The sequence below is a fragment of the Podarcis cretensis genome (assembly GCF_951804945.1).
Source record: "Podarcis cretensis genome assembly, chromosome: 13".
Lineage (NCBI taxonomy): Eukaryota > Metazoa > Chordata > Lepidosauria > Squamata > Lacertidae > Podarcis > Podarcis cretensis.
In genome coordinates, this window is record NC_137182.1 from 15563101 (window position 1) to 15575465 (window position 12365).

Consider the following 12365-nt stretch of genomic DNA (forward strand, 5'->3'; position numbering starts at 1 on the left):
TATGCCATACAGACATCAACAACTAGATGGGAAAGCAGGTGTGATTGGAATTTTATGGTCTTAGATATATGGTAATGTTCATAACTGCACATACATACACAGGAAGACCAACCTGGAACCATTTTGATTCCTAAACTGACCAAATCCTTTCTCTGCAAGGTTAAACTGGAAAAGCCTCCCCGTTGTCTCTTTCCTCACAAATCCTGTCTCAAGGATATGTCTGTTTGAATAAGGTGTGAGCCTGTGACCTGGCCCAGGAAATAAGTATTTTACCACTACAAAAGAATGGCCAGGCTCCTCAGGCAATCCAATCAAGTAACCTGCTAGACAGGAGATAAACAACAACAGGAGAAAAACAATATTAAAATTTCTGTGATGTAGGTGGGATGTATCTGAGGGGTGGTCTTAGGTTACACCCCTTCTGTGATGTATGCATAATGTTTCTGGGGGTGGTCTTGATCTAGAGGATGGGAATTTCAAAAGTCTTTATAAACCCTTGCACAGCATTTTTGGGGGTCCTCTGCCTTTCCTGCGAGTGAGGGGAGCACCCTGTTGCAACAGATCAATAAAGATCAAGCTTACTAGCTGCTTTGCTTCTCAATATTCTCTGGTTGGCCTCTGTTATTCTCTCCTACCAATAGGGAACCGATGTAAGGACTCTATATGGGCTCTTGGATACCCCATAAGGGAAAAGGGCATATTGTTGTTTTTTTACAACACAGGGCAGCAATCGGCACGCTCTCAGAGCCACTCTTTCTTCCTTACCACTTCCGGGGCTGAGCACCCGGCGTGGAAAACCAGAAGTTCCGGCGAGCCTGAGCCGGTGTTCAGGCTGCAGAAATGAAATAAAAAATACATTTTTTAAAAAAAACCACCCCTTCCCTTCCCTGCCTCGTCACGTGCGCAACAAAGCGCATTCGAACTGCCGGGGTCATGTGCGCGTTTTGCAAATGGACTTAAGCAACAGATCATATGACTGCCTCCCAATCTGCGGGGGGGTGGGGGGGGGCAAGGCCCGCGATAGCGAAGCAACCAACCAAAAAGGGGGAAAGGAAGGAAAAGCGGCCAAACAGATTGCAGGGAGAGCGGCTCGGCCAATTCCATGGAGAGCCGGAGGCGTGGCCTTGCACCCGGGGTTTTGCTTTTGGGGCTGGGAGGAACCGGCTAGCGAAGGTCCTGCCGCGCCAGTCTTCTTGCGGGGCGAAGCTGGTACAAAGGGTGAGTTGATTTGGGCAGCCCGGGTGCAACAGCAGAGGGGTCCCCACCCCAGGGTTATTATCATCTGCGCATGCAATAGGTTGGGGAATATACAGGAAGAGAAAGCTGGCTGTTTCAGCATTGCTTCCTGAGAGCAGTCAGGCTGACCCCTGTTGAAGACGGAATACTAGGCTCAATGCAAACTCCTTTGCGTTTTTTTTACATCGTTGTCCTCTCTCTCTCTTTTTCCCTTTCCTTTCACCTCCCCCCCCCCCAAGATTAATTGGAAACTGAGCATTTCTCTCTGTCGTGCGCTTTCTTTTTCGCCTTGCAGGATATATTGCAGAGAAGCTCACCAGGTGCCCTCATTACATATATTTAGGCTCCAGGAAGAAACATTCCTCTTCACCCAGGCCTCTGGCTAATTAAAGAGTCTATGGGCTTTTAAACTGGGGAGAATTAGGCTTGGTCTGTTACTAAGTTACCGTATGTATTTTTGTGTTTTTTTCTATTGTAAACCGCCCTGTGATCCTCAGGTGACGAGCAGTATAGAAATGTAATAAACAATAATAATAAAAAAAACACAGTCAGGATTTGACCCTGGGATCTAGCTTCAGTGCCAGGTGCTGTCAGTAATTAAGTCCTGCACTGTCAGCTCTGACAACGGCTTTAAAAGCCATGGGTCAGCCCCAGAGGATGGTTTTTTTCTGCTAAATAAATAACAGCAGCAATCATTCTGAGCTGTGTCAGGTGGGGCTGGTTGCTAGGCCTGGTTCTTGGACTCATAGTGGTTAGAAACAGCTACACTGTGCTCTGTAGAGCTGGGCTAGAGTGGCCTTTTCTGTGCAGCTGTTGAAAACCCCCCACACATTATTCCTGCATTACAGAGGGTTGGACTAGATGACCCTCGGGGATCCCTTCCAACTCTACAATTCTGTGATTCTATATAAGTTGACCTCAAAACCTACACCCTGAAGGTTGCCGTCCTGGCTGTTTATGGCTTCTTGTGGTTATTGTAAAAGAGACTATGTTGCACTTCCTTTTCGCAACTAGGTTTTTACTTCCTCACAAGCTGAACCCAAAAATCAGTGTGTGCGCTCTCTTCTGGTTGAAGTCAACGTGTGTTGCCTGCTTATTGAGTTTGGATCATTGTAAGTTCTGTGTTTCACCTCTTGTTCTGTAGGTGTGTCTGTGCTGAGATCTCAAGCAGGCAGGGCAAGGCCAGAGCGTTGCAGTCTGGCATCGGTCTTCAGTTTTGCATGCAGAAGGGTCCAGGTTGAATCCCCAGCTCTGGCAGGGAGACGCCTATTGTCAACCCCTGGAAAGCTGCTGTCGCTTGGTGTAGGTAGTATTTGGCTAAATGAGGAGTTTCCTGTGTGCTTCTAAGGGGAAACATGTTTGTTTTCTCACATGCAGGCTGTTTTTGCACAGAGCATAATGGTTGCTGGAAGGATAGTGGTCTCACACCCATCGCAAGCAAACTCACGGTGTCCTGGGATTCTTGTGGAAAAGGTGACTGTGCCATTGCAGCGGAATATGCACAAACAGTTACCACACCCCATAACTTTTCTGTAGTACTGGCTTGGCTGTGGATGCTTGGGTTCCTCCAGGGCAGCTTTCCCCAACCCGGTGCCCTTCAGATGTTGAGAAGCTAAGCTGTATTTCAAAATATCTGGAGGTCTGCCAGAGGGGGGGGGGCTGTTCATGTATGGTACCGGGTGAAGCACGGTGTTTGCTATCTGGTGGTAATCCTGACACTTTTAAACCAGTGTTAGAGACTTTGAACCAGTGTTAGAAACTTAAGCCAGTGTTAGAAACTCCTTAAACCGACTCTGGGGTTGCGGCGCTCATCTCGCTTTATTGGCCAAGGGAGCGTACAGCTTCCAGGTCATGTGGCGTACAGCTTCCGGGTCATGTGGCCAGCATGACTAAGCCGCTTCTGGCGAATCAGAGCAGCGCATGGAAACGCCGTTTACCTTCCCGCCTGAGTGGTACCTATTTATCTACTTGCACTTTGACGTGCTTTCGAACTGCTAGGTGGGCAGGAGCAGGGACCGAGCAATGGGAGCTCACCCCGTCGCGGGGATTCGAACTGCCAACCTTCTGATTGGCAAGTCCTAGGCTCTGTGGTTTAACCCACAGCGCCACCCGCGTCCCCCATTTTGCAGTAGGGTGGCTCTAAAGTCTTTATTTTTTCAAACGATGGACTGGCTGTGATTGATTCTCAATTAAACACCTGGCTAGTTCAGATAACAACCATGAGCTAGGTTAAGAGCTCTGAAAACTTAAAAGAAGAAAAGTCCACATATATTGCGACCTTTTTTTTCTGGAAGGTGACTGCTCCTGCTCAGGCAGGTTCCAGAAATTCATTCCTATCATGCAGGTAAAATATAACTGATAGAATTCTACAGGATGTGTTGTGAAAACAGTCCAGATCCAATGATCTCTAGGCAGGCACCTCCAGATGATGGAGACGTTAGACATCTTCTTGGAGCCCAGGCATCTTCACTCGGTCAAAAGTGGTCGAAAGCCAGGCGCAAAATGTGTTTGGCTAATTCTTAACACTGTTTAAACCTTCTTTGGCTTGGGGCCAGCGGACTTTAAGGACCATTTCCTTCTGCATGGATATGCCCAGTTGTTGAGATCTTCCCCAGAGGCCCACCTTATCTGTACTTGGTCTCCCTGCTGGCGGAGGCAAGGTTGGGGAGGGTCTACAATTGCTCTTTTTTCAGTCCTTTTGCTCACCTTCGCAGGGATAAAACTTGGACTTTGTTATCTCTTTGGCTCCAGGTAGAGACCTTTTTGTTTGCCTAGGATATTTTTTTGGATGTTGTTCACTTAATTCCCGGCTAGCTCTAGAGTTAACATTTTTCTTTTTTTCTTTTTTACTGTTCTGTTGTTTTATAAATCTTGGGGTAGATCAGTAGTTGTCATTCTTAGGCCTGTTAGCCAGGAATCCTTTGAGGCAAAAATGAATGAGCTGCAGCCAATCCGAACTTCTTGGCTTGGTGTACCTGCATGATACATGTTTCTTAAGCGTAACGTTCCGATACTTAGGAGTGATTGTAACAAGGCATATGATCTGGTTATGCCAGCGGCACTTTAGCTCCATATATTATGATTTATTTACGGTAATTTCTTAGTCACTTTATCTTGCCCAGGGCAACTCAGAGTGACTTAAAACCAAATAGATTTTTTTTTTTGGGGGGGGGGATTCCAAATAGATTCATTAAAACCAAGGGGGAAAATAAGTACATTAAAAGCATCCCACTCACTTCTAAAAGGCCACAGATGGTTAAAGACCCAGTTATGGAGGAAAGTTTTTGCCTGGCACCTAAAAATATCTAATGATGGTGCCAGGTCAGCTTTCACAAATGTGGAGACAGTCTCCGGACCTCTTGTGGAGGAGGCACACAAAGAAGGGCCTCAGGTGATGATCTCACGGTCTGTGTCGCTTCATATGGGGAGAGGCCAACCTTGAGCTATTGTGGTCCTGGCACTATCTTAAAGGAGCTACATAGCTGGGAGTGCCTGAGCCTTTCCTGGCTTGGCAAGATTACGGCAGCAAAAATGTCCGTCTGAGTTTCTCTTTGATTTTCCAAGTCTTTCCTGTAACAGCCCCAGAAATGCAATGTGCTAAGTGGCAAAGAAATCATTTTGCTATGAAAGAGAAATGGTGTTGCTTGGCTACTGACATGCTGTACAGAGTTAAGACCCAAGCGGGGCTTGGTATGCCTAATTTAAGGGTACACTGCCATGCCTTTTAATTGAAACAATTATTACTTATGAATATGTCCCCTGGCTTCAACTGTGAGTAGGGACTGCAGTGCCTTCACTTTGAGCACTGCTGCTTTTACACCTCTCATGGGGTATAATTTAAAAAAATAAAAATAGAGAATCCATTTTTTATAACAACCTTGGTGATCTGAAGGTGTTTGGCATAATAAATTGGCCCACAAGAGAATCTCCCACCTTGCCATTTCTTGATCACCCTCTTTTTAGACACGGAGACAAGTTTACTCAACAAGAGGGGTGAGTACCTAGAGAACAAGGGATTTGGTGGAAAAACCAACACATAAAACAAACAGATATTTGATCCATCCATGTACATTGCTTTGACATGTCTTGCGAGATCACACTGCCTGCACATTACTACTGCAGTTTGTGTAGATCCATACTCTAGTTGGATCATCTTTCTGTTGTGATTTCTGAGAAGTAAGAAAGTTTGGCTCCGCAAGGGGTTGGCTTTTTGCTTGTGTTGCAAAGGGGGGGGGGGGGGCAGCAGACAGGAGAAAGAGGCACATCCGGTTCGGGAAGGAGGGCTGTTTCTCTACTGTTTCCTAGTAATATTTAGGAGCGCCAGCTCTCTGTGCTTTGCGAGAGAAGCCTAGGACTATATAGCAGGAGGGAGTGTGTCTTTTCACAGTTGTGCAGGTCAACAAGCCACCTGTAAGCCTGAATTTCCTCCCATTTTTCAACTGCACCCCACCAGCACTGCCACAGGTTTCCATGACTCCTTCTTTTTCAGGGTCTGATTCTGTGAGTGTGTGATGGCCAAAAAAAAAGTACGAGTCAGATCAACAGGACATCTTTTTGAAAAAGCTGTGACCTGCACGCTCCTGCTCATATTTATTTGCACATAAAAGTTAAGGGACCCCTGGACGGTGGTGGTTGTTGTTTAGTCGTTTAGTCGTGTCCGACTCTTCGTGACCCCCTGGACCAGAGCACACCAGGCACTCCTGTCTTCCACTGTCTCCCGCAGTTTGGTCAAACTCATGCTGGTAGCTTCGAGAACACTGTCCAACCATCTCGTCCTCTGTCGTCCCCTCCTCCTTGTGCCCTCCATCTTTCCCAACATCAGGGTCTTTTCCAGGGAGTCTTCTCTTCTCATGAGGTGGCCAAAGTATTGGAGCCTCAGCTTCAGGATCTGTCCTTCCAGTGAGCACTCAGGGCTGATTTCCTTCAGAATGGAGAGGTTTGATCTTCTTGCAGTCCATGGGACTCTCAAGAGTCTCCTCCAGCTCCATAATTCAAAAGCATCAATTCTTTGGCGATCAGCCTTCTTTATGGTCCAGCTCTCACTTCCATACATCACTACCTGGACGGTTAAGTCCAGTCAAAGGTGACTCTGGGGTTGCAGCGCTCATCTTGCTTTCAGGCCAAGGGAACCGGTGTTTGTCCACAGACAGCTTTCCGGGTCATGTGGCCAGCATGACTAAACCGCTTCTGGCACAACAGAACATCGTGATGGAAACCAGAGCGCATGGAAACGCTGTTTGCCTTCCCGCCACAGCAGTACCTATTTATCTACTTGCACTGGCGTGCTTTTGAACTGCTAGGTTGGCATAAGCTAGGACAGAGCAACAGGGGCTCACCACCATTGAGCGGATTCGAACCGCCGACCTTCCAATCGGCAAGCCCAAGAGGCTCAGTGGTTTAGACCACTGCGCCATCACTGCCCCATCCCTGGGCGTCATGTTATCCAAGCAATCTGCCTCTTCCCAGTGGCTGTTTGGAAGTGCAGCATCCCAACAGCTTTCATTTGTCGTTATAACTTGGGTGGAATAGATTGGGGAAGGAGGGCCTGCGCCCCAGTTGCAAGTTTCTTGCAGATGGACAAAAAGATTTTTGCACAGGCATTCACAGAGGATGGTTTTCACATGATGTGGATATTTGATTTTGATTACCCTGTTTCAGGGTGCCACATGATGAACATGCATTTAAAACCATTCATCAACACCTGCAGATGAATTGGGGAACTAGTAATTTCAAAGAAGGAACTAGGTTCAGCCTCGTCAAAGGCAGCTGGTTCTGAAGGCATGTGACGTTCTCTTTCTCTCATCCTTTCTGTTCCTCTATAGCTGGGACAGGGGGGGAAACCCTAGATCTCCAGCCGTTGTTGAACTTGGCTGATGGTAGTTACGACTCCTATCCTTACATCATGACTCCTTTATGGAGCAACTGCTGAAGAAACCCGGCTTCTCTTGCAAACCCCATCAGATTTCTGAAGCCAAGAGATCGGGGTGTCCCACCATGATGGATATGAAGCTTAGCTGGTCTGGACTGGCTACTCCAGATTAAAGTGCGTATTTCTCCCAAGCCGCTGTTGCTCAAATCTACGGTCTTGCATTGTGCACACTTTAGATACGAGCTGTCCTCAGGTTTAGCAAAGTACCTTAGTTATCCCTTTTGGCTAATTGACTCCTCCTGCTAGCAAGCTGATCTGAAAAATCTTTAGATCTGTAAATTACAGACTTAACACCTAATTCTATAATTCCTAAACTGCTGATTCTGGAGAAAGGAATGGTCTTCCTGCTTTATTGCGGTCAACTTTTTTTTTGTGGGTAAATGAACCTCTGAGTAGGCATCAGGTGAATCGGAGGATAGAAGTAGTTGTGATTTTGTGTTCCTGGGGGCTAAGTTCATTTTATAGGCTGGAAAGGATTGAAGTTGAGTTTGGAGCTGGAGTGCAGAGCGGGCGTAAGTTCAGGTGAAACCCATGTCAATTCAGATGCTGTGCTTTCTAACTCGAATGTTAGCGCCTTGATCTCTCTCTAGCTCATGCATTTTATGGAATCTGCTTGTTCTGCCTCCTCTTCTTCCTCCCTGAAAGTTTCATTTCATGAAAGTTTCATTTCAAGTCTCCCCCCCCCCTCTCTCTCTGTGTGTGTGAGTCAGTCAGTCATAGAAGCTGCAGACCAAAAGTTTCCATTTGGGTTGCAGGGACACATAATTTCAGTTCCTGATTGCGGCTGCCAATTTGGCTCTATTTTGGACTTCTGTGGCAATAAAGAGAAACAAAGGCAGCAGCAGACCCGCCTGTGCACCCACCCTCAAGCCCCCTAACCTGGCCAGCGACCTCTTTACAAGAGGCACTTGCTTCAGGCAGGCAGAACCTTTCTAAAACTCAGTAAGGGTAGATATTGCATATTATGTCATAGAATTCTAAAGTTTGGAAGGGACCCCAAGGTTCATCTAGTCTAACCCCCTGCAGTCATGCTACCTTTCAGCCAAGGATCCCCTCAGGGTTGGACTGAAAATACAGAATTAAAAAAAAACATGGCTCCCTAGGCCAGTAAAGCGAGATGAGCGCCGCAACCCCAGAGTCGGTCACGACTGGACCTAATGGTCAGGGGTCCCTTTACCTATAAAATACAATTTTTTTTATTTTGTTTTTAAATTAAAACAGCAACATAGCAATGCTTTTTCTGAAGAGGGACTGGGGACGGGATTCATGTTTTCTCATGCTAGGCCTGGTGGTAGTTGTGGCTACTGGTCTAGCCCAATGTATTTTGCTGCCTGAGGTGAAGGGTAAGCAGACATCCCCATGCCCTGCGCCATTCCAGTGTGGCGTGGTGGTCAGACTGTTAGACTTGGGCCTGGGAGACCAGGGTTCAAATCCGCACTCGGCCATGAAGCTCATTGAGTGATCCTGGGCCAGTCACTCTACCTCAGCCAACCTACCTCTCAGTGTTGTTTGAGGGTAAAGTGGGGAGACCAAGTAGGCCACCTTGAGCTCCTTGGTGGGATAAGGTAAAAGGTAAAGGGACCCCTGACCATTAGGTCCAGTCGTGGCCGACTCTGGGGTTGCAGCGCTCATCTTGCTTTACTGGCCGAGGGAGCCGGTGTACAGCTTCTGGGTCATGTGGCCAGCATGACTAAGCTGCTTCTGGCCAACCAGAGCAGCACACGGAAACGCCGTTTATCTTCCTGCCGGAGCGGTACCTATTTATCTACTTGCACCTGACATGCTTTCAAACTGCTAGGTTGGCAGGAGCAGGGACCGAGCAACGAAAACACTGGAATGGAGCAAAATCCTGCTTCTCACCTGAGGGCACTTGGCTACAGCGTTGGCCATGGGGTACACACAGCTCTGTACTCCCAACCAGGGTGGATTTGATTTAAATCAAATCGATTTAAATCACAATTTAAAGCACTAGTCAGTAAGTCTTGATTTAAATCATCTTTTTACAGAAAGACTCATTCTTGCTGGTATAATCTTAATATTTACAACCAGATAAAGGTTTACATTTTTTGAATAATAAATTTTCAGGGTAGTTTTTACAGCTATATCAAAAGTTACTGATTTGGTTATACTATTAGAAATACATAGATAATTATGAAATTATTGTGAGGTTTAATAAGTCAACTTTATATTTGGACAACTTTTCTGCTGTATTGGAAGGAGAAAAATAAGCATTTCCTCAATAACAATTTATTTAACTAAAACAATAACATAGCATATGTGTCCATGTTTGTTAACTGATGTGGTCAAACAATTTTTTAAAAATTAGACTGAGTTTTAGCACATGAAAAACTTAAAACAAATCCTTATTTCCTGATGAATAGCCTTTGGACTATAATGTAACTTAAATAGAAAACTATCTTTAGAAAGGTTTTTCCTCCAAAAGCATTTTATTTTTAAAAAATCGTGGATTTTTTTTTATCCGCCCTGCTCCCAACACCTCATCGCTGTACCCTGCCCCTCGGCATCTGCTGTCTGAAGTAATAACCTCATTCTGCCTAATGGTAGGGTTGGCCTCGCTTTGAAGATTTCTTGGGCAGCGGTAGGAGCTCAGTGACAAGGCCTTTCCTTCCAGCCTGCAGTCAGCAACTCTATGGCGCAATGCAGCATTGACTAGAACTTCCCATTACCAGCTCTGTTCACACCCAGAGCTTGCTCACATGATGTTGTACAAAATGACTGAGTCACACGAGGGTCAGTTAAGTCAGCTGATGACCCAGCTGAGTCACGTGATACTCCAGTAGGTCAGAGTTCTGGGCATAGCTGTCAGGTGTCCCTTATTTGAAGGGACAGTCCCTTATTCCAGCGCCATGTCCCGCTGCTGTCCCTTATTGATGGATATGGATGTCCCTTAAATGATGTCCCTTAAATTTCAAAGGAAGCAGCTCCTCTCCCTCCCTCCCTGCCGGCCAGGGAGGAGGGAGGCTCCAACTGTGTTGCTTGGCTGTGTTGCTCACCCAATAAGAAGTCTAAGAACGACTGGGGGGTGGAGCTTGCATGCCTTGTGTGTGGCTAGTTAATGCAAGCTGAGGGGGTTTTTGAATGCTGGATGCCATTTTGTTGCACGTGCTGCTGCAAACTTTGCAGTGCAAAGCCAGGCCGGGGAGCCATCTTAAGTTGAGGCTGCACAGGCCTTGTGGTGCATGTGATTCAGATTCTATTCAGTTGAACCTCTGGTTACAAAGTTGGTTGGACAGTGTTCTCGAAGCATGAGTGTGACCAGACTGCAGGAGGACAGGAAGACTGGAGTGCCTGGAACAGGTGAGGCTGCAGGTCCCTTATTTTCAAGGCTGCTGGTCCCTTATTTTCAAATCTGTAAGTTGACAGCTATGGTTCTGGGTCATGCTTTTGATGCACGTGTTGCTTGGGTCTGCTTCTTGGCATTTATTATTATTAATTAAATTTGTCAGTCACTTTATCTTGCCCAGGCAACCGAGATATCATGGACTTCCCCCAGGGAAAGAAGGCTCAGAGCCTGGGGGTGAGTGGTGGGACGACCATGAGTGGTAAGAGGTTGAAGACGGGGAGGAGGAGGTGTCGGAAGCTGAAGAAACAACAGGGTTTAGGAAGCGGGGGGAGTCTGGCAGAGGGAAGTCCAGACTTGGAGCAGAAGCTGAAGCAATGGAGGGCAAGAGGCAGAGATACCGTATTTTTCGCTCCGTAGGGTGCACCGGACCATAGGGCGCACCTAGTTTTTTAGGGGGGGGGAAATAAAGAAAAAAAATTATTTCCCCCCCCCCCATCCCCAAAGAGCAAAGAAGGCAAGACAGCGAGCGGGATCCATCCCGCTGGCTGTCTTGGCTTCCTCTTTAGCCACACGCAACCTCTCCAGCTGGGAGAGACTGCACACGGCTTCGTTTTTAGCCGCGGGGCTGGGGCGGGGGAAGCCCGAGCTTCCCCGATTCCAGCCCCCAGAACAGGTCCAGGAGCGGCGGGATAATTCAAAAGCATCAATTCTTTGGCGATCAGCTTTCTTTATGGTCCAGCTCTCACTTCCATACACCACTACTGGGAAAACCGTAGCTTTAACTATACGGACCTTTGTTGGCCAGGTGATGTCTCTGCTTTTTAAGATGCTGCCTAGGTATGTCATTGCTTTTCTCCCAAGAAGCAGGCATCTTTTAATTTCATGACTGCTGGAAGACATTGACTTGCCTGTAATTAATCAACACCTGTCCTTTTCTCCATCTTTCTCTTTTCAGGTTCTTGGCGAAGATGCGGTGGGTACAGCTGTTTGTATGCCTGGTGCTCGGAGGGTCAGCTTATTCTCTGCAGTGCCCCGATGGCCATAGCTGTAAGGGATCCTCCGTTTGTTGCAAGCTCTCTGGAGAAGATGGATATTCCTGCTGTGACCAGCCTCAGGTGAGAACCAGATTTGCACCTTCCACAAGTAGGTGAAAAGCCAAGTCTTTGTCCCTCTCCCAACTTCGTAAAGGCAGAGCTGTTTCCCCCCCTTCCATGAAATGCACCCTTTTTAAACAATGGTTTATTTAAAGTACTTCTGGACATCAAAAAGATTCCAGAATGGTGCAGAAATGTTTGTATAATGCATAAATACAAATTAAAACATAGGAAGGAAGCATAAAATAGCCGCAACAGGAAAAACAAATACTCCCAAAGCTTATATTTTTAATAAAAATAAAATCCTCACCCCACATATGAGCAGGAATGAGCTTGCTAAGCTCTACCCTCCCGTTTCACTATTTCCCTCTCCCTCTCCATGAGTTGAAGACAGGGTTCGAAATTAACAGGGCGCCAGGCTCATTTTGCACCTAAAGATTCTTCATTTGCAAACACCTCAAAAAGTCTGGGTGCCCTTTTTTGCGCCTGGCTGGCACTCAAGGATTACTGAAATGTATCTGTTTTGAAGCCTTGAAGTAAATGTTAAGGATAGACAATATGTTGAGGAGTTTAACAGTAAAGAGTAGAGTGTTTTGAAAACTGAACTATGGTACCAATATTGTAAACACCAGATTAAACATGTATTAACTATTTCTGATTAAAAAAGTGCTATTAACAATGTCTCTCTTATGTGAATTATTAGTTCAAGCTTATCAGAATAATAAATAATAATCCTGGTCTGAGACCGTAAAAGTTCATTCATGCCAATAAAAAGTGTTGCCGACAGCCCCCCTCCCCCAAG

The 12365-nt window shown here is 46.4% G+C and overlaps 1 protein-coding gene across 1 annotated transcript in view; it reads left to right on the plus strand.

Annotated features, from left to right (window-relative positions):
• The first annotated feature begins 987 nt into the window (after positions 1 to 987).
• The window catches only part of GRN (granulin precursor), a 29909-nt gene continuing 18531 nt past the window's right edge, over positions 988 to 12365 (plus strand). Inside the window, exons 1-2 of the mRNA XM_079950201.1 lie at positions 988 to 1218; positions 11425 to 11584. Of these exons, the coding sequence (XP_079806327.1) occupies positions 11438 to 11584 (147 nt within the window). The 5' untranslated portion in view covers positions 988 to 1218; positions 11425 to 11437. The remainder of the gene's footprint in view (positions 1219 to 11424; positions 11585 to 12365) is intronic.